Here is a 23,387-nt window from a genome sequence, read left to right as displayed (position 1 = left end):
GTATGGGAAGCCTCCTCCTAGAGACTTTACGGTGAGTCAAACAACGCCTATGGACGTTAGCCATCTCCAGGTCACCTCCATCAGGACCAGTGCAACAATTTCAAAGGTGGGAAAAGTGTTGTGACTAGCCGATCATTCAAAGCGCCGCTACGCAATTGAGCGCGTCCTCTACGTGCGGCGCTGTCTGCCAGCCATGCAGCAGCTGCGCCACCTAAGCGGCCAGCCGAGCAGTGGCCGCTAGACTGGGACTCAGTGCTCATGCGAATGTTAATGCATGCACATGTCTTGCTTGTCAACTTACTCTGTGATTTATGTGTTGTGTTGTTCTGAAATATCTGTGTTCAACTTGATGTTATAACACACACACACACACAAACACACACACACACACAAAATCTACCATTTTAGAGTATTCTGTTGGATGAGATAATAGCTCATCAACTGGACTCCTCTGTCAACAATTGTTTTAGACAAACTGTAGTGTTGTACAACAAACCCAATTAACTAAAACTTGTGGATTAAGTAAATCACAAACACTTTTGCCTCTTCTATCTATAAGCTGCAGCTGCAGTCAACTCTAAGGTTGGATTGAAAACTGGAGTACGAGCCACTCTTCTATTGGAGGCTGTATGCCTCTGCCTTCCTCCAACATTCAAACCGACTAATGTAGCAAGTTACATGGGGCTTTAGAGTTTAACATTGGCTCTTAACTACAGCGAAACTCTCCCATTTTTCACATTACAAAACACTGACAGAGCTGAAAAATAAATGTCAGATAAAAACTGATAAATGACAGATAAAAATCCGAGAGCTGATCAGAGATCAAACACAAGAACTTTGGATTCGCAGACAGGCACTTTGCAACTGAACCCTCAAACTTCATTTTTTGCTCTACAGCTCATGTAAATAAAAGTAGCTTTCTGAAAATACACCATTCTCATTCAAAATATTGTCTAGTTATAAGTCCTTATGCAAAATACTGGTCACATGTAAGAGCCACATTACCTGAGTTTACTATTTTTATGTTTTACATAGATACAAACACAGAAAACATTCATACAGTGACACAAAATGGCACTATCCTAAGAACAAATCAATTGCAATCCTTGCATAAGAGTGATTCACTTAATACTGGCACAATTCATGAGACACTGATATGCCTATTAAAGAAACAAATCAAATAAAGAACTTCTCCTTTCCCTCAGCTACGAACAATGCAACTAAAATAAGCTAAATAGTATTGCATAAATGTTGGAATGGTCATGCAATGAAGTGTCATCAGCTGGTCAACAAATGACATTAATATAATGTGTTTTGGGTTAACCCATCAGCAGATTTTCTGAAAACAGAGGATACATTGTCATGAAATAAAAAATTAACAGCAGTGACATGTGTGAAGAACAAACATTTGTTACAACAAAAAGAACACATACAAAATACGATAAGGATGAAAGCTGAAGAAATGAATTAAAATTTGTACCATGGTCATGTCTTGAACTCAGATCTCCTTACTTACTAGGCAAGAATGCTATTACACAACGACAGTACCATAGCAACTGGCAAGCATTCCTACCTAGTAAGCAAGGAGACCCAGGTTCAAGAGCCAGTCATGGGACAAATTTTAATTAATTTCTTTGACTTCCATCATTACCGTAGATTAAGATGAGACTCAAGTGTCTCAAGAAAAATTTAATTATACCATATCTACACATACCAAATACATCACATTGTTCAGCTGAACTGAAACTACATATCAAGTACATAACTTTCAGAGGCAGACTGGTAGTGCCAATAAGATGACATCACCATGAAGCAAAACTACTGATGGGAGGCACTGGCTTGCCCAAGGTGGCACCCTCAGCATCAAATAGGAAAGCAAAGTGCAATATTTTATTTAAACTGATGGAACTTTAAATAAAATTTATAATATATACATACTGAACTGAATACAATTAACATTCATATGTCATGAATGACATGATAGAAAATTAGAATTTTTTTGATAAATATACAAAAAACCAATATAAGAGCCACACAGTACAATGATACTATTTGTGTTTGAACAATGAGATTTTATGATAGCTATACTGGCAGGTAAGAAATTATGCAAATTCGACTGGAAGAGCGCATAGCAAGTGATTGTGAGAATAGTAGGAGAACATAAGCATACAATACTTATTATCCTACAAAAACCATAGCTGTAGGCTTATAACCTTGCATATATTTCTTACACAAACCAATTTTTATGTATAAAAAAGTAAGCCACATAATCTATTTTCAGTTAATCTAAAGAACTGACATACAGGATTGTCAATTACATTGTGTTTACTGTCATAGTACTTTTACAACAAAGAACCTGTGAGACATAACTAAAATGCAGCTGTTCACATATTAATCGGCACATCTTGATAGTCATGAACAGAGCCAGTTCTTCATAGTAAAAACATGATTAATGAGAAATGCTGTAATACATTTAAAAAATTGTGTATCTTTAATTAATGTGAAAATAATAAAAACCAAATTGACAATTGTGATTATGCATCCTCCCAGTGATGGTGGTGGAACAAGTAACACCAAAATACGAAACACAACATTAATCACATTTAGTATCTCAAAACATATGCTACATACAGCTAGGACACTTTATTACAGAGCACCTTAAAAACAGAATTACATTACCAAATACGCAACAAAGCATAAAATCCACTGCGAGTAAGTAAGAATATTTTTATGTAATAAAATAAAAATAGTAGGGGTGAAGATAGGGGCTGTAATGTACATAATTTATGTATCCAATACACCAATGAAAATACGAAAGAACCATTGGCAACTGGAAACCAGTTGTTCATTCAGTACTGTAGATGAATTACATGCTTGGTGCACATGGAGCTCTGACTCTTCCAGAATATGCAGTTCTTCCCTTTGGGTTCAGTATGGAGAATATTCAAACCTCCATTAGTAGGAGGCATAGAATATCTCTCTTGCATTATATTGCAGCAAAGGGCTGTGTTATTTTTATATGTGTTGTCCCTACATTTGTAGTAAAATCAGTACTTGACTGTCCCATGTAAACAGTAAGAGGCATAGAATGTCTCTCCTGCAGTAAATGCCAGCCAAGGGCTGCGTTATTTTTGTATGTGTGGTCTCTACATTAGTAGCAAAATCCCTACCTGTCTGTCCCACGAAAATACAATCACAGTACCTCCATGTAATCCTATATACCTCCATTCACATAATTACATAAATGTAACTCTAATTTTTTATGGGTGCAGAATCTGTATTTGAACCCTTGCTTTTTTAAAGTCATCTGTGATATTTCACAATATGTGCCTGAGAAGGAGATGGAAGCATAATTTAGTGTTGTATTTTGCTATGACAAGCCTAGATTTGTTTTCTTTCTGAACACCACCTTCTCAACATCTCATATAAATTTTTCAGAATATCCATTAGGAAGCCCCACCTGCACAATTATATCTATTTCCTTATGCATATTCTCACTATTCAGATCTAACTTAGCTAACCTGTTAAACATCACACGGAAGTAAGTACATCTGTGTGCAAATGGGTGACATGAATCATCACTGATGAAGATGTCAATACTTATAGGCTTGTGAAAAATGTCTATAAGAAGTTCTGACCCTTTCCTTTTGGCTTTTAAGTCAAGAAAACTGAGATAGTAATCATTCTCTAATTTCACTGTAAACTGGATTTTTTTATGTACTTGGTTCAGAGACTGCATAAAACAATATATATTCAGATAATTCCCATGATACAAAATGAAAATGTCATCAATGTATCTACAGTAGATGACAATATTGTATTGTATTGTATGTTAACCAGGGACCTAGAAATGATGGAGAGGCTCTGTCCCCACCGCAGCCGCAGTGGTCCACAATCCCATGATGACCACCGCAGTCCACTTCACCCCTCGGCCGCCCTACACCGAACCCAGGGTTATTGTGTGGCTCGGCCCCTAGTGGACACCCCCCCCCTCCCCCAGGGAACGTCTCACACCAGACAAGTGTAACTCTTATGTTTCTGTGGTAGAGTAATGGTGGTGTACGCGTATGTGGAGAACTTGTTTGCGCAGCAATCGCCGACATAGTGTAGCTGAGGCAGAATAAGGGGAACCAGCCTGCATTTGCCGAGGCAGATGTAAAACCGCCTAAAAACCATCCACAGACTGGCTGGTTCACCGGACCTCAACACAAGTCTGCCAGGCGGATTCATGCTGGGAACCAGGCACTCCTTCCCACTCTGGAAAGCTGTGCGTTAGAATGCTCAGCTAACCGGGCGGGCCGATGACAATATTACTTTTGATTAGTGCATTATTTGTGAGAAAGATGTTCTCAAGAGCACTGATAAAAATGTTGGCAAGAATACTTGACAAGCTACATTCTATATAAACCCATCCCTTTGGTATTAAACCTTGTTGTTAAATGTGAAATATGTGAAGGACAGGTTAAGAAACATGAGCTCAATCAGCTCATAAGCTTCACCAATGCTTAGGTTTTTATACTGCAAAAAATATTTTCATATCATTTCCAAAGTTTCATCTACAGGAATATTTGTGTATAAGTTAGCTATATGAAATGAGGCAAGCACTGCATCCTTTGGTACATGGGCTTGCTAAGGGATGTAACTAGGTGGGTATTCTTGCAACCATTTTTATGAATGATTTTAAGAACACCTTTTTCACAAATAATGGACTTAAAAGCCAAAACAAAATGATCACAGCTTCTTACAGACATTTTGTTAACTGCCTGCACACACACACGTCCTTATTTCCATGTGATGTTTAACAGGTTACCTTAGATAGACCTGAGTAGTGAGAATACGAGTAAGGAAACTGATACAATTGTGCAGGTGGGGATGGTTAATCAATACACTGAAAAATTTATACGAGATGTTGAGAAGGAGGTGTTCAGCAAGGAGACACCTAGGCTTGTTGTAGCAAAAGGCAATACTATATATGCTTCCATATCCTTCTTGGCACATACTGTGAAAATATCACACATCCCTTTAAAAAAGAAAGGGTTCAAATCAGATTCTAAAATTAGGGTTATATTTATGTAATTATGTGAATGGAGGCATACAGGATTACATGTGGGTCCTGTGATTATATTTATGGAGGACAGACAGGTAGGGATTTTGCTACCAATTTAGGGACCACACATATAAAAATAACATGGCACTTGGCTCCCATTTATTGCAGGAGGTAGATTCTATGCCTCTGACAGAGGTTCGAATAATCTACATGTTGAACCCAAAGGGCAGAACTGCTTTTTCTAGAAGAGTCAGAAATCCACGTGCACCAATCACATAATTAATTTACAGTACTGAATCAATAACTGGATTTCAGTCACCAGTAGTTCTTTAATATTTTCAATGATGCATTGTATATGTAAATTATATACATTACAGCCCTTATCTTCCTATCTTCACCCTTACTACTTTTATTTTATTACATAAAAATATTCTTACTTACCCTTAGTGGATTTTATGCTTTGTTGCATATTTGGTAATGTAGTTCTGTTTTTAAGGTGCTCTGTAATAAAGTGTCCTAGCTGTATGTAGCACATGTTTTGAGAGACTAAATGTGAATTAAATTCTGTTTTTCATATTTTAGTGTTACTTGTTCCACGACCATCACTGGGAGGATGCATAATCACAATTGTCAATTGCGTTTTTATTATTTTTACATTACTTAAGGATACACAATTTTTTAATATATTATAGCATTTCTCATTAATCATGATTTTACTATGAAGAACTGGCTTTGTTCATGACTATCAAGATGTACCGATTACAATGTGAACAGCTACATTTTAGTTATGTCTCACAGGTTCTTTGTTGTAGAAGTACTATGACACTAAACACAATGTAATTGACAATCCTGTATGTCAGTTCTTTAGATTGACTGAAAATATATTATGTGGTTTACTTTTTCATACATAAAAAAATTGGTTTGTGTAAGAAATGTATGCAGGGTTATAAGACTACAGCTATGGTTTTTGTAGGATAATAAGTATTGTATGCTTATGTTCTCCTACTAATCCCACAATCACTTGTTATGCGCTCTTCCAATCCAATTTACATAATTTCGTACATGCTAGTATAGCTATCATAAAATCTCATTGTTCAAACACAAATAGTCATTATACTGTGTGACTCTTACATTGGTTTTTTTGTATATTTATAAAAAAATTCTAATTTTCTATCATGTCATTCATGAAATATGAATGTTAATTGTATTCAGTTCAGTATGTATATATTTTAAATTTTATTTAAGGTTCCATCAGTTTAAATAACATATTGCACTTTGCTTTCCTATTTGATGCTGAGGCAAGCTAGTCCCTCCCATCAGCAGCTTTTGCTACATGGTGATGTCCTCCTGCTTGCACTGCCAGTCTGCCTCTGACAGTTATGTTTTCGACATGCAGTTTCAGTTCATCTGAACAATATGATTTATTTGGTTTGCGTTAATTTTGTTGTAATAAATGTTTGTTCTTGTTCATACTGCATGTCACCACTGTTAATTTTTTATTTCACAACAATGTATTCTCTATTTTCAGAAAATCTGATGATGGTAAGCCCAAAACACATCACATTAAACTCATTCATTGATCTACTGATTAAATTTCACTGCATAACGCATCCAGCACATGTTCAGTACTGTTGAACTTATGCACTATGGTTGCATGCTACACAACTTTCTTTCGCACCTTCAGTTAGTTAGAATAAGCGTATTAATTCCAGAATGAGATTTTCACTCTGCAGTGGAGTGTGCACTGATATGAAACTTCCTGGCAGATTAAAACTGTGAGCCGGACCAAGACTCGAACTCAGGACCTTCGCCTTTCGCGGGAAAGTGCTCTACCAACTGAGCTACCAAAGCACGACTCACAGCCCGCCCTCACAGCTTTACTTCTGCCAGTATCTCGTCTCCTACCTTCCAAACTTTACAGAAGCTCTCCGGCAAACCCTGCAGAACTAGCACTCCTAAAACAAAGAATATTGCGGAAACATGACTTAGCCACAGCCTGGGGGAAGGTAAGAGTCAAGATACTGGCAGAAGTAAAGCTGTGAGGACAGGGCGTGAGTCGTGCTTGGGTAGCTCAGATGGTAGAGCACCTGCCCGTGAAGGCAAAGGTCCTGAGTTCGAGTCTTGGTCCGGCACACAGTTTTAATCTGCCAGGAAGTTTCAAACCTATTAATTGTTCTCTCAACGTTCAAATATAAAATATTTGTTTCAAATGTGCCGAGTAAATAAGTTGGAATACAAAAATATATGTTCTTAGGATTTTGGGTTAAAATGTAGTGAAGATATTGTCTTGGGCCTGAAAATATGGTTAGTCTTCTAACAACTGTGCTGTAGATTTACTGACTGAGTCATGTCCCCCACATGATTTACCAGTACACTAATTTCTTAGTCATTACCATCATCCCTCTGACACCCTCTGCTGGATACAGGCATCCTCCAGATATCAGCATATATTAAGGTCTTCAGCCCCTCACATCCACATTCTCCTACATGCAATCTAATTTCATTTACCAAACTTCAATTAGATCATCATCTTGAACTCTTTGAAGGGGTTGAAGTCTTGCAATGAGCTTCCTGGGCCCATTTACTATCCATATCCAGATCCTATAAACCTTCATTTCATTCTTATTACAGGTATAAGTATATCTTCCACTCCAGTTACTTTCCTAACACATTTGTTTCTTCTCCTGTCCCTCCTAGTAATCCCAGCATAAACTACTCCAGTGTCAGTTTGGTAACCCTCAGTTTTTTAGCGTTTTTCATGCTGAAAATGTATGCCTCACTGCCATCAGAAAGAATTCATTAACACACACAGATGGTTAACTCTTTACTTCAGACACATCAGAAGTTTGGTTTTCAAAACATATTTATTTTACCACAGTTGCACCAGACAGTTTTTAATCTTTTGTTTATTTCTTCTGCAGTCTAGCTGCCCAAACTACAAAAATCCAACACCTATCTCTGTGACTTCTTTGTTAATTTGCCCAACATCTATTTGAAGCTGCAGCATTACTTTATATACCAAAATAGGTTGAACCAATACCTTTTCTTACAAGGGCTATTGAAATTGAGTCAAAACCTCTTTCAAGAAAAATGTTTCCTCAGCAGTGAAGTTATTTTCATTCACTGCGCCATTCCACAAATTCATTCATGATTTTCAAAAGGTCCATATTGTTATATCCACTTCTAAAGTCAGTTAGATCCTTCAATTGAATAGAACCTGGTATTTCTTCTGTTCACTTGTTGTATATCTTATACAATAAGAAGTGCTTTGAAAAAATATGTAAATAGTGTTAAGCAAACCATTTTATTTCTAATTTAATCATTTTGTTAATCAATGACATATTCAGAAGAATGTATTATTGTGCTATGTATCAAGAATTGTAACCTGTTTTTATACATATGCAAATAATCATTCGATGGTGAATAAAGTATTACTATTATTATTATTATTATTATTATTACTGAGAGGAGGCTGATACTTCTGTACCTTTTAATGTACTGACATCCTTTCTTGTGGAGTGGAACATTTATAGCATTGTTCCAGTTTTGGAAAGCAGTCCCTTTTTAAGAGATTCTGTAAGTAATTACGTAACATTTATATCACTTTCTCTGCAACTTTAAACATTTTTTATTGCAACACCATCACCTCCACACTCATTTTCTTTGTTTTTGTGCCTGAAATGGTTTTATATGCCTCAACAGACATTATTTCCAGAATGCTGTTATTTTAATTATTGATTATCTGTATTTTTGATTCATCTCTTGAGCTGCACAAACATTTTTAAATTATCTGCTATTTCATATGATGAAATATGATGTTTATCCAACATACATTTCTACTTTTTTACTCTCATATTCTTATATTTTCAATTGTTTTAATTATAATATTTTCATTGTGTCATTTCACATCCACCTGAAAACAATTCCAAATGGATGCCTTTGGTCCAGTACATTCTGTCACATTTGTATTATCATTTGCTTGAAACTCTGAGCATCTCATTAATAGATGCCCTGTTAAATTTGAGATTTTTTTTCATTTACTTTTTTTGTGCCCACAAAATCTTTGGTTGTTAGCTCTAGCTATTTTCCACCTTACAAGATGCTGAACTTTTTGTTTAATGTAATCTGGTATACCTTCCCAATCGTAAATGAATTCCAATAATCTATGTTTCGGTTTTGCTTTCCATCATTATCACATTGCACAACTGAGTGTTTCCATGGATGATTGCACAAATGGACAAATGAGATAAGTTGTGGATTCAACAGCATGCAATACTGATGGACAGTTTCTTTAACATTATATTATACAATGTGGAAAATGCACTCTAATGTAAAATACAAGAATGCTATAAATAAATTTCATACTGGAAATGTCTATGGTATTAAATTTTACAGAAAGTTTAACATATGACATTTCCATACATTAACAGGTCTAAGGTCCAGAAATACTGCCTAGTTTAAATTAATAAATATTGTCAAAAAACACTTTTTTGTCTTCATTAAAAAATGTACTTGGAAAGAGGTGATATTGAAAAAATCTGATTAAGAAACAAAATTATTTTTACAATGAATTTCATGTTCTTTAAAAGCTATGCTTACTAAGGTCTTAAGATATTTTAAAGCCAAAAGAACAGAGAAAAGTATTTACACAGTATGTTACGTTCAGATTGGTGATCTTACAACCATAAATGTATGCTCATTCTTACCCAAAACAGTACTTTTTTCATCTGTATTGCACTGGTTATAATACTGACACAGCAAATTATTGGTAACCAATAAAGAAAACATTCTTTTATTTCGCTATTTACTCCAGCTTATGATTTGCATGAACACCAAATTTAAAGTTTATGCCACTACTAAAAATACTTAAACTTTTGATTAGAAGAACATGCACACAAATGCCCAGATAACATTCACATAAACTGAAAATAAATGGAAAACTAGTAGACAGAGACGTAATTTCTGATTTTTTCTCAATAATTCTGATTCAGGACCTACATACAGATAAACTCCTATTATTACCAGAAGTACTTAAAACATTTTTATTATATACTGGTGTTCTTAAATGTAAAGAGAACATAATTACAAATTTTATATAACCTATTATGTGCAACTGCATGCTTCCATTAATTCAGAAGTCCTGATTCTTTAATGCACAGTACTCAGTCTACTGTTATGTTTATATTTACTTGTTGCTTCTATAAATGAAAAAGTGTTTTGTTTTTCTAATTTTAGATGTTTCTTCAGATCAACTAAGACTGAACATACCAGGGAACATAAACCCCACTACCATTTCAATCACACTTTCCTTCTCTGTTTTTCTTTATTTGCATTTTCTCCCATCCTTCTTTTCACATTCTGTTGAATAAAATTCACCAACAGAAGTAGCAAAACTGCTACTCTTCATACTTAACACTTCACTGCCCCCTTTTCAATAGTAGTATACGAGAGCCTAAAAGAGTTACATTAATCAAAAAGTATATATTCAGCTGAAATGAAGTCAAATGAAGTGAGAAGGGGTACAATTTTGTGAATGAGACATGGACCTCTCACACGTTACAGTCCTGTAGTTTAATTTTGTCACTTTCTGTTGGAGATACTGCCACAGTCGTAGAGACTGTTGTTTGTATTCTCCAATGTTTATTGCTTCAAAATCTGAAAGTTTAGAAGAACTTTTGGAACTAGATAGCCAAAACAGTTGAACTGTTTATGCATAGCTGAACAATTACTGTTGTTACATGTTGTCATCTGAACAGTGTCAGAGATTGCCAAGTCAAAGTGAAATGTCTGCTGGAGCTCATTTGGCAGATGAGCTAGTGTTATTTGCTTTACTTAACATTACGGCCACAATTTGTCTAGCTATGTCCTTCTCCTTTTCTGTTGAAGCTGAAGCTTATATTTTTCAATTTCTATAGCCTGTGCAAATAACATCCCACAATATGGAAAAATAAATACATCCTAGTAGGATAATGGTTAGATGCGGTTAGTAATTTAATTTCAGACAATTGAACCTAGTGGTAAGCTGGTCACAATGCATGTCCAGCTACTGTTGATTAATTTGTGTTCCCTAAACAGTACTTTCTTTTGTAAGCCTTGAATTGGAAGCTGAAGCTCTTTTTTTTTCACATCGACGTTTGGATCATGGGTTTACTTCAAACTTTGCACCCTTTAATAGTAAGGCATACTACATACACAATTTTGAGAAAATAACAAGAAAAATTTACATGTCAAATATGTACTGGTGCATTGCTGCTTTCAGTGTGAGGTGGCATTGGTTAAGAGATTAGTGTTCAAGCTCCATAATCAGTGGGTCTCTGAATCAAGTCCCACTCATTCTCCTCCTCCTCATCCTCCTCCTTCTTCTTTTAATTATATCTTTTTCAATGCTTGTCACATTATCACATTATTTCATATGTATGACATCTGAAAGGTTATATAATTAAACAAACATGTGCATTTGCAAGAACTTTTATGAATTTCCATGTTATTTCACTGTTTAGAAATTTTAATTATTGCAAGAAATATTCTATTCTTAATCAAGTTAATGACAAAATGCATTAAGTATTCTTGAACATGTATGCCTGATGTACCAATAGCTGCTTTGCACCTGGATGCTTTGACCTGTGGATGCAGAGACAGGTCCTATTCAGCAGTTGACTTGGGTGAAGGCGAGAACTTCCCAATGTATGGAGGAAAAATAGTGTATATGGGAATTTTTTTATTAACCACCATCACAAATTATAGTATAAAGAGTCATGCCAATTATGGAGCTTGAATGCTACCACTTGACCATCACCATTTAGAGCTCATAGTCGCAATGCACCAGTACATATTGGATCAGTAAAACTTTTCTTACGATTTTCTCACAATTGCCTAAGTAGTGTGCCTTACTACTTGCACATTATGTTGTCCTAGTGGACTACTAAAAGTGCACAAAGTTGAATGGTGTAGCCTACCCTTGTTAGTTTCAAGGTAAACCTGTCTACATGGGGAAAAGATTCAGTATAGCCCTGCTGCAACTAATAGAGAATGGCAGACTGTTAGTGGGTTTCAAGTAACCCTGCACTTTCATTTTAGGTTTGAATACTGTGTCAATACCATGTCTTCATAATAGACTGATCATAAAATAAGTGATATTTTTTATGGATAGGAAAAAATTTTCACTTTAAGGTGATTGTTTTTCGTCAGAAGTTTCAGATTTGCTGGGGTGTAGTTCCTTATTGATCTGTTCATCAATGTGATCACTTCTTTTAAATTCAATTTTTAAATTATTCAGTTTTTCCTCCCAGTACAGATCCTCTTATCCCTGTTTTTTAATGCCTTAATTACTCGCCCTCTTATCTCTTCTGCTATGGACAGTGATTGGAATTAAAACTGTGTGCCGGACCGAGACTCGAACTCGGAACCTTTACCTTTCGCGGGCAAGTGCTTTACCATCTGAGCTACCCAAGCACAACTTACGCCCCATCCTGACAGCTTTACTTCTGCAGGTATCTCATCTCCTACCTTCCAAACTTCACAGAAGCTCTCCTGCAAACCTAGCAGAACCAGCACTCCTTGAAGAAAGGATATTGCAGAGACATGGCTTAGCCACAGCTTGGGGGAGAGCTTCTGTGAAGTTTGAAAGGTAGGAGACGAGATACTGGCAGAAGTAAAGCTGTCAGGATGCGGCGTGAGTCGTGCTTGGCTAGCTCAGATGGTAGAGCACTTGCCCGCGAAAGGCAAAGGTTCCGAGTTCGAGTCTCGGTCCGGCAAACAGTTTTAATCCGCCAGGAAGTTTCATATCAGCGCACACTCTGCTGCAGAGTGAAAATCTCATTCTAGTGATTGGAATTGTTATTCATGTGCATGAGATTTTTATAAACTTTTTTCATCAGTTCTCCTGAGTATCTGTACACTCAAAAACAAAATCTATCTCTCTTTCTCTTTCTTCATAGCAGAAAATCACTCGAGTTTTGGCTGATAAACTGTTTGATGCAGTCATTCCAGCTACTATCTGGTTGAAACAGAAACACGGTGAGATGTATTATAACAAGCAGTATCAGATCCTAGTCTCTCTATTCATTGTAAACATACATGAAGAAACCACCCACCAATACATTTTATCATGATCCATGAGGACAGTATTTTGAGGGTGTGCAGTTGCCTCACTGTTCGTGGTGCTGCAATGTGAAATTTATTTATGTATTTATTTACTTCAGACACTGGTTTACACTATAACACTTTACCATAATCTGAGATCTTCATCATACATGAGGCTCTCTGTTTCAGAATTACGTCTCCCACAAAGTATGCAGCAATTTACTCAGCCTTGACACTTGGTAAGGGATAGTGGGTAAATAACTTAGTGCACACTACAATCTGACCATTCCTAACTGTCAACTTTAGGAACCTACACAAGATGTCAATAGCAATCATGTGGAATAAGCCAACTGGAAGCTGAACTGCTACCATATGTTTCAGGGAAATGTGAGACACATGCTTTCCATTGCTGGCAATCCCTATAGTAGCTTAGATAGGGTCTGGTGCAATGGTAGAACCAAGGCCAGTGTTACTTATGGTTGCTTCTGTCAAGTTTCTTCACCTATAATAGGTGACCACAACATCATTCTCTGCAGCTAACATACAAACCCCCCCACACACAAACACACCAGATTTCTTCCCCATTTCAAGGCTGTACTCCATCTCTAATGACCTCATAATCACTTATAGAAAACAATCTATCAAGCTTAATAACATTATAGTTTTATTTGCAACTGTTACACTATACTATTATATATTAATCAGATTCTCAGCCCTCATTAAATCCTATGCAGAAAAGTCATAATTTAACAATCACTGTCCCTTCCTTTTGCTTGTTCCTTTCCCTTCCCTCCACCTTGTTCCTCACACACAGGCTACCATGATACAACTCTTCGCAGACCTTCACCCACAGCAGTACCAGAAGAATGTAGCCCCCCCCCCCCCCCCGTCACCCCTTTCTCTCTCTCTCTCTCTCTCTCTCTCTCTCTCTCTCTCTCTCTCTCTCTCTGTGTGTGTGTGTGTGTGTGTGTGTGTATGTGTGTGTGTGTGTGTGTGTGTGTTTGTTTTCCAGCTCCAATAATGGGCACTGTAATAGAGCTTAGTTAGCATTTCAATCTTGTTTATGAGCCTGTCAGTCATTCAATGTCTTTCACTATCATGTCCAAATGGCAAGTGGCCTTGTTTATCCATTTCAATGGCTGAATTTGAATCATTCTGGAGGATTCAATAAATATTATATAACATATACTGATGTGAGTTGATAATTAAACTTGGGAACTGTGAATCTCTAGCTAGCAACTCTAACCACTGAAAAATATGTAAAATGCACTAGCTGCTCCAATATCAACATTGAAGACTTCACTGTACACAGTATGGTTGGTCATACCATAATATCAAAACTCATGCCTCATTATAAAGTTGCCACATGTGACTTTTTCTTTCAGGAAAAAGGAGGGCCTACGTAGTATTAGCTTTGTGGTCTTCGGCAAAATGGATATGTGACAAACACAGTATGTACAAGAGATGTCAGTAGTTCAAATATCAGTATAGATGTCCTACATTCTGTTGTGAGAGTGTTTGTCTTTAATTATACTGCAGTTACAAAAACTGAAAATGCTCACAGCAAGAAGCCTGAAGTAATCCTGAAATTTTTACAAATTCTTGTTACATCAAATCATAAAATAAATACAAAAGTTTAACAATGTTTAATGTGGAATCCAAACCACATGTCTTTCCTGTTGAATTTACAAATTGTTGAGAGGTGTGGGTTAGGTTAAAGGCACACCAAAATATTCTATGGTCCACCTAGGATTCAGTCTACATCAACATCAACATCTACATCTACATCTACATGGCTACTCTGCAAGTACACTTAAGTGCCTGACAGAGGGTTCATCAAACCACCTTCACAGTAATTCTCTATTATTCCAGTGTCAAACAGCATGCGAAAAAAATGAACACCTACATATTTCCGTGCTGGTCACAGGTCAACTCTGCGACCTTCAAGTTTTCCAGGCCCAACATTTCAACAATAATCATTTACGTGATTTCCATAGTACTTGCTTGTTGACATCTAGCAGTCAGCATAATCATACTTGATAATTGAAATCACTTGCTCTATGTTTTTTCTGCCAAAACAAGCACAAAATTGTGCCCAGCAAAAGAGGAACAGACAATTTCAAAATCCATTTCAGTGAAAAAACTGAATTATGGTATTAACAAATTGATCACTAAAATTAATATTGTGACAACTAATGGTGAAAGTGTGGTTTCATTGGTATTATGGATTTGACAATGAATGCAAGGACACTGACTGATAAAATATTGTGTGCACTCAGTGGCAACAGTCAAATAATGTTTTAAATAGTCCTTGTTGTAACAGGAAGTCTTCACTCATTCATTGTATTAGACCTGATTTCTCTGAATGTCTAAAAATCAAAAAAACTATTAAGTCTGAAGACACTTTCACTGATGTCTCAATACACTGGCACATTTACAGACTTTGGCACACTGTTAAAAATTTATTTACAGCAACTTATGTGCAGATAACTAGCATACTTCCTTTGGCACATGCTTGTTTAATGACTATTATAAAAAAAAAATTATTTCCTAAGATAAAAATGCATGTCATACTGTTAGGCAATAGTGCAAATTCACTTTCTAGAACTATTTATACTAACTCTGTCATTTACATCTACAGAGAAAGGGACTTTTTAAGAAAAAGTATCACATTCAATGCTCATGCAGTATAGAGCTGATAGATCATGCTCAAAATACCTTGACTTTGCTATAGCTCTTTTCAGTTCTTTCTGGAGCTGCTGGACATGCATCTCTGCACGATGGTAGTTCTGGGATGTACGCCGATGTTCAAGTTCACTTATAGTTCTCTCTCTCTCAGATTCATTCACCTGGAAGACAAATTATGTTCAAAACATAGCACTTAGTTCATGAAAAAATGTATATAAAGAAACTTGGTTCATAAAACATATCTCCAATTAAATCATAATGGACTGTCAGATATAATGTTTATGAAGCACAAAAATCAACTGTATAAAGAAGCTTTCACATTCAGTTACTGACTCCTGAATTTTGCTGGTGATGAAATACCTCAAAGGCTTTTGAGTTCCACAAAAACAGTACTATGACTTTACAAGATTGAGTGAATTGTGGGCAAATAATTTAGAACTACACAATGTGCACAAATTAAGATATTTATGCATAAACTGTTGATGTGCTACAAAACTTTGTTGACAACATTGTCCCAGAATCAGTTTTTCTATGATGTGCAATAACATATTAACTCCCATACAAAGAGATACTTTTAACCAGTCAATATATTTCTACCAGAAATGTCAAAGCACATGGACCAAGCAAGGATTCCTTCTGCCTTGTGTGGCAGTATGATTCATAGATGTGAATGGATCACAAATGATCAACAACAGAACATGCTATTGACAACAGGATAGAGAGACACTAGGTACCCTACATAATGCTATAGGTTTGATATCACTCTGGTGTCCTTGTAAAAAGGAACAACAATAGTTTAAGAAATAGTAGAGGATCTGAGTTGTCAAAAAGCATATAAGCAAAACTGTCAAAAACAGGACCAACAACAAGTCCACAATACAATTTAATGTATCAAACAACTATCATTTAATGTGTTACTCATGCTAGTAAAACAAATTAACATAAATCTGAATGTCAGATATATTGAGCAAATCAGTGCATTAAAAAGTAACTGTGCACAACTGAGGAGCATTTTTTCAAAACTCACCGTATGCAAAAAATTTCAAAATTGAGTTGGGCATATTAATTGCATAATGTCGAACTTTTACATCAATCACTGAACCAAGTTTTAGCAAAAGTCAACTACTGCTGTCCATATGAACATTCCAAATCACAAAGCTTTAGCAAAACATTATATATGGATTCTTATGGTTACAGCAAAAGTCAACAAATGCAATATAATTACCCTCTAGTACCTCAGCTTTCTTTCCCCAGCAAGCAGTTAACAATACTGTAGTATACTGGCTGCTGTAAGTGAAGTAACTTGGCAGGAATAGTGTTGCATGCAGACTTCATTGTCATTGGAACACCTGCAGCTTATGTGTAGACAGTTATTCACCTGATGCTCACATGTATATCTACGAAGAATTATTGCAAGTGGAAGCAGAGTGGATTCTGAAAATGGCATACGCGTCAAAGAATGTTCCAGTGGGAGACAATCCCAATTCAAGAAGAACTTACATCAACCTGAAGTGCAAAGCAAAAATTGTAAAAAGGAATCTATCATTAAATCACGGACTTGAGGTTTCACCTTCAAAAGCTAAAGTAATGAATAAGTGGAAAGCTGCTGAACTTTGCTATGAAGGTATTTCTCGCTTTCATCTTGATGTGACATTATTAGATAAAATGGATCAAGATAAGTTTCTGTTTGACCCCCTTGTAAGATTGGTTTAATGTAAATAAAAGCAGAAATGTATCTGCAGAAGAAGAATCAACTATGAACTAGACACAGATTATATAAAACTCTTGAAAAGCAGTTTATAACAGAATGAAGCAAGATAATCCAACTGTCATTCAGTTTTGCTTTGACATGCAGCAAAACCAGCATATTCTAAAACTATCAGTCAGTGAGGTTTTCTATGTATAATACATACATTGTGTTGTTACACAATCTGTGCATCATGCTGCTTACTATGGAGCAAGAAAAGGAAATCACAATTTTTTACATCTAGTTGGAGACAGAATCTTCAAGAGGATGCAATCCACTCACTTCAGCTTTGTTGGACTTTCTTTCTGGTTTAGATATAAGCAACCAAATGATGGCACCAATGTTATTCATATATTCTCAGATATTTGCAGCATCCAAAACAAAAATAACTGTATGATGGTGATGCTTACATCATTCTCAGAAAAAAGCACAAAATTCAATAATATTGATCACTTCATTCCTGTTCGTGGCCATAGCTACATGCATCCAGACCAAATGTTTGGTAGAATCGAGAAGTCTTACAGAAAAAAAGAAAGCATCTTGTCTCCTAAAGACTATTATGATATTTTAGAACAGCATGGTCTTCTCAAAGTTCTAAACACAGACTGGACCATTAAAAATCTAAAAGATAGTGCACAAAAAGTATTAAAATCCAAGCTACCATTCAAAATGAACAGCCAGCATGTTCATCTCACACAGGAAAGTAAAGAAAATTATAAATGTGTGATATGTATTCTGGAGATCCAGTACAATTTGACACCATGAGATGAAAGAAACCACGCCATCCAACAGTACCAACATCCACCCTTTTACCAAAACAAAATATGGTAAATAAAGAAAAGAAGAAAGCTGCAGTTCATTAATGTCAGTGAGATCCAGTAGTCATGTAAAAATTCAAATGCTCAAACATACACATCTAGGTGAAAATGAAAAACTCATTTTATGAAAAACTGCATATCCCATTCCCAAGCTTGAGGACAATTTTTTGCGTATCACCAGGGGTATGGTGTTGACTAAAACTGATCTCTGGATGCTTATCTCCAGTTCCCATTGGACAACTACTACAGGCAGATTGTGGTCATAAACACTCCTTTTGGATTGTTCCAATATATGCACCTTCTGTTTGGCATCACTAGTGCCCCAACAATCTTTCAGAGGTACTTGGAGCAATTCTTTAAAGGACATCCTGGGGACAGTGAACTACCTCAATGACATTCTGGTCACTGGAAAGAATACGCCAATCTTGCTTGGAACCTCGACATTCTCTTCTCCATGTTCATGGCAGTGAACCTTTGCTGTAATCTTGACAAATGTTCTTTTTTCATCCACCAGGTCAAGTATTTATGGGGCATCTTCAGCATGTCCCACATACAGCCTATGCCACAACATGTGTCTGTTATCCAACAATTAGCGACTCCAACAGACACATCCCAGCTCAAGTCTGTCTAATGTCAGCTGAACTGCCATTGATGGTTCATTCTCCATGCTACAGGCATTGCAGAGCCACTGCACCACTTTCCCTGGAATAACATGTAGCCGGCCGCGGTGGCCGAGCAGTTCTAGGGGCTACAGTCTGGAATCGCGCGACCGCTCCGGTCGCAGGTTCGTATCCTGTCTCGGGCATGGATGTGTGTGATGTCCTTAGGTTAGTTAGGTTTAAGTAGTTCTAAGTTCTAGGGGACTGCTGACCTCAGAAGTTAGGTCCCATAGTGCTCAGAGCCATTTGAACCATTTAATAACATGCCCTGTAAGTGGTCTTCTCAATGTGATAACAAATTCCATGACATGAAGTGGGCCTTCCTTTGGCCCACTTGCCTAAAAGCATATGATCCAACAAAACCACTGGTGTCAGTGGCCAACACTTCCGACTGTGTGATCAGCACAGTTTTGTCCCATATTGAGAATGGTGTGAAGTGATCAATTGCATTTGTATCCAAGACCCTCACGGCAGCACAGAGGAACTACAGGCAAATAGAAAAGGGGGCAGTTGTCATCACCTTGGGCATCAAACACTTCCATGTTTACATCTACGGCTACCATTTCAGGCTCAAACCTCTACTGCATTTTTTCAAGTCTTCAGTGACAATGTTGACCTGCACAGTGTGCTGGCTGGAAAGGCGGGCTCTGTTTCTCTCAGGATATGCCTATGATATCCAATATCGCCCATATTGGCCTAACACTTCTTATGGCAATGCTGACTTCCAACAGCAATTGCCTGTCAGTTTTGATTTTGAATCTGATTAAGAGCTGCTAGTATGTTTGCATGTAGATGTTGACACTGCCAACATCATGGCCATCTCCCAATTGATGCATGCCTCATGGGACAACACACGGTGAACAACAAGAAACATCTCACACACCCGGGCCTCCAAGTGTTCTGGACCACGCGACCCAAATTTTCATCCTTATATGGCGTTATTTTGACACAGGGTGCCATGGGTTCCCTCAGGTGCTCATTTGCAGGGCCTTACAGCATAAGGTTCTTCAGTTGCTCCATGACAGTCACTGGGGAGTGATTTTGACGAAATGTCTTGCCTGGCAATATGCCTACTGGAGTTGTATCAATGCAGATATTGTCAGGATGGCGAAGGAGTGTCACACATGTCAAAGCAAGCAAGTGCCCCCCCCCCCTCCGACACACACACACACACACACACACACACACACACACACACACACACACACACACATTGGTATTTTCCATGACCCATTTGGATTTTGCCAATCCATTCCTCAGCTCTATGGTGGCCCCTGGATGTAGATGCGAGCAGTAGATTCCCCTCTGTGTTTCACATGCAGTTCACAAATTCAGCATTGATGATCAAGGTGCTGGCACACTTATTTGCTCTCAAAGGCCTTGGTGACTGATGGCCCCCAATTTATGTTAGCGGAATTCCAGGACTTTTGCACCTCAAATGGCATTTCATTAATCCACATGGCTCCATTTCACCCTGCCTTGAATGGTTGGTTGGTTGATTTGGTGGAGGGGACCAAACAGTGAGGTCATCAGTCTCATTGGGTTAGGGAAGGATGGGGAAGGAAATTGGCTGTGCTGTTTCAAAAGAACCATCCCAGTAGTTGCCTGAAGCAATTTAGGGAATCACAGAAATCCTAACTCAGGATGGTTGGATGCATGTTTGAATCATCATCCTCCCAAATGCGAGTCCAGTGTGCCTGCCTCTAATGGTCTGACCAAATGTTTAGTACACATCTCCGAGACCCAAATGGAAAAATTAACTCAATACCACTCCATTGAAGATGTCATGATGTTCTTCCTTTCTTTGTACTGTGCATCTCCTCAGGACAGTTCCTCACTGGCAGAAAAACTACATGGCCACCCTCACAGATCACAATTATCCATGGTGTACTCCCAGAACAGTTCCTTACCATCTAAGATTAATGAATGGCAAGGTTTTTTCCCACAGGATCTATTGTGGGTGGGGACATATGAACAAGTGGCGGCAGTGGCAGCCTGCCTTCATCCTCCATTTGATTGGGTGGGAGACAGTTAAAGTCCAGGTCCTGCGAGGAGGCCACTGCTGCAGGCATATCAATCAAGTCGGGGCCTGTTATGGATCTAGGCTATGGATGGATGTCCTAACTACATCTGCTGCAGATACCCAGGATGAGGCACTCTTAGCACCATCTGCCACTGACCCAGTCCAGGATCTCCTGAGGTTAGACACTGCTCACCATGACTCTCATCCCATGCCAATGGAGATCAATCTGCTTCTTCCCCTCAGGATGCTGGAGACTCCAACATGTTGAGGCCTCTGGGGCCTACCGTTGCCTGAGCGCATCAGTGGAGGAGGCAGCTGCTATCGTGCCCAGGGTCACCAGCCACAACATGCATGATGGCTATAATGCACTAGTCACAGAAAGCAATGCTCACATTGTCCATAGCAGCCATTTAGGCTTTTCAAGTATACCCCCAGACTGCCACAAGGTGTAATGTGAGCTACGGACCACCAGGTACCTCACCAGCCAACAGCAAGAGGTTGCTGGCTGCGTTGCAAGACCATGCCTACATGGGTTATGAGTTACTAGATGCAGCATGTCTCTTCTTGGAGAATTGCTATTTAAGGAACCCCAGGGACCACTGTAGGCAGTTCCCATTGATGAGTGCTCACCGATTCATGCACCGACTGCTTGCAATTAAGCTTTCATTGATGTATCATCATGGACAACAGTGTAACACTGAGACGTAGGCTTCAGAATTGGAAAACAGCTCTTCAAGTGTTGGTGATTTCAGTGATTAGTTCTGGCTATAGAGAGCTAGTTGGAGCCAAATCACAGAATTGGATTTTGGTTGGAACAGCAGAAGAAGCAAAGTTAATTTGTAATTACAAATTGTGACAAACAGTTATTTGGTTTTTGGAAGGACAATAAAGAAGCTATTGTCATCCAACTGGGACTCTGTTTCAAACAGGAATGATAGATTTTTCAGCTACCATTACAGACAACACAGGGGAAGAAGCTGCTATCAAACTGGCAACATGATCTGGCATGACCAAGGAGTAACATCAGTATGTGACAACTGTTCTGTGTCAATTTCTGAATGCTTTCAGATTTGGAGAGGGGAAAAGATATACCAAGCGGACCATAGCAAAATACCATTTCAAACCTAAGGACCATCCATCAATTAGCCAACACTCATACAAAGTGTCACTAGCTGAATAATGGGTAATCCATGAGGAAGTGGTGAACATGCTGCAAGATAACATCACTGAACCTTCAGAGAGTCCTTGGATGTCTACTGTGGTCCTTGTAAAGAAGAAGGATGGAACATAGCATTTCTACACTGACTACCAGTGACAGAAAAAACTCACAAAGGAAGTTACCTATCCACTGCCATGCACTGATGACAAGCTAGACTGCCTGAAAGGAGCAAAGTATTTTTCAACTATGGACATGCTGACAAGCTACTGGAAAATCGATGTTGACAAGCTGACAGGGGAAAGACAACCTTCATAACACCTGATGGCCTCTACAAGTTGAAAGTTATGCTGTTTGGACTGTAGAATGTTCCAGCCATCTTCACACTTACGATGGAAAACCTGCTTTGAAACCTTAAATGGACAATTTGTCTTTACTATCTGGATGACACTGTTAGTCTTTCCAAAGACATTTGAAGAACCTTTAAGCTGCTTGACAAGCATGATGAAATGTGTTCAGACTATAGGTATCTGACTGACTCAAAACGATGCCTCTTCACCACCCAAGAAATTAAAATCTTGGGGTATTTAGTGAATGATGATGGAGGCCATCCCGATCCAAAGAAAATAAGAGTGATCACAGATTTCTCAACTCCTTGTCACATTCATGACACAAGAAGTTTTCTCAGAATGTGCTCATATTACCAGTGATATATAAAGGACTTCTGTACCTAGGCATGTACCTTGCAAGAACTATCACATGAGAAGCCATATTTTCCTGAAAAAAGATATAAAAAAGATTTTATGTTCTTAAGGAGGCACTAATATCTTCTCCAGTCCTAACATTGTAGGATGAGTGAGCCGAGACAGAACTCCACACTGACACTAGTGATTTTGGAATAGGGACAGTTCTAATGCAAATTCAGGAAGATTCTGAAAAGGTGGTATCTAATGTTTTCAGGAGTACTCTCCAAGTCCAAGAAGAACTACTCTAGAACCAAGAAAAAGTGCCTTCAAGTTGCTTGGGCCATCAACATGTTTTGGCTGCATTTATTAGACAATCCATTTACTATTGTGGTGGATCACAATTCTCTATGCTGGCTGATTACCCTGAAGGACCAGTTGGACTAACTGGTGAGATGGGCTTCAGGAGTATGACATCACAGTG

General features: G+C 37.8%; 1 protein-coding gene across 2 annotated transcripts in view; it reads right to left on the bottom strand.

The window, feature by feature from the left end:
- LOC126469994 (uncharacterized) overlaps window positions 1-23,387 on the bottom strand; it is a 226,227-nt gene that overhangs the window by 85,426 nt on the left and 117,414 nt on the right. For both annotated transcript variants that reach the window (XM_050097447.1, XM_050097448.1), the window contains exon 5: window positions 15,848-15,978. In XM_050097447.1, the coding sequence (XP_049953404.1) occupies window positions 15,848-15,978 (131 nt within the window). The remainder of the gene's footprint in view (window positions 1-15,847; window positions 15,979-23,387) is intronic.

This window comes from Schistocerca serialis, chromosome 3 (assembly GCF_023864345.2).
Source record: "Schistocerca serialis cubense isolate TAMUIC-IGC-003099 chromosome 3, iqSchSeri2.2, whole genome shotgun sequence".
NCBI lineage: Eukaryota > Metazoa > Arthropoda > Insecta > Orthoptera > Acrididae > Schistocerca > Schistocerca serialis.
The sequence above is the reverse complement of the archived record's forward strand: the minus strand, read 5'-3'. Positions and strand labels throughout refer to the sequence as shown.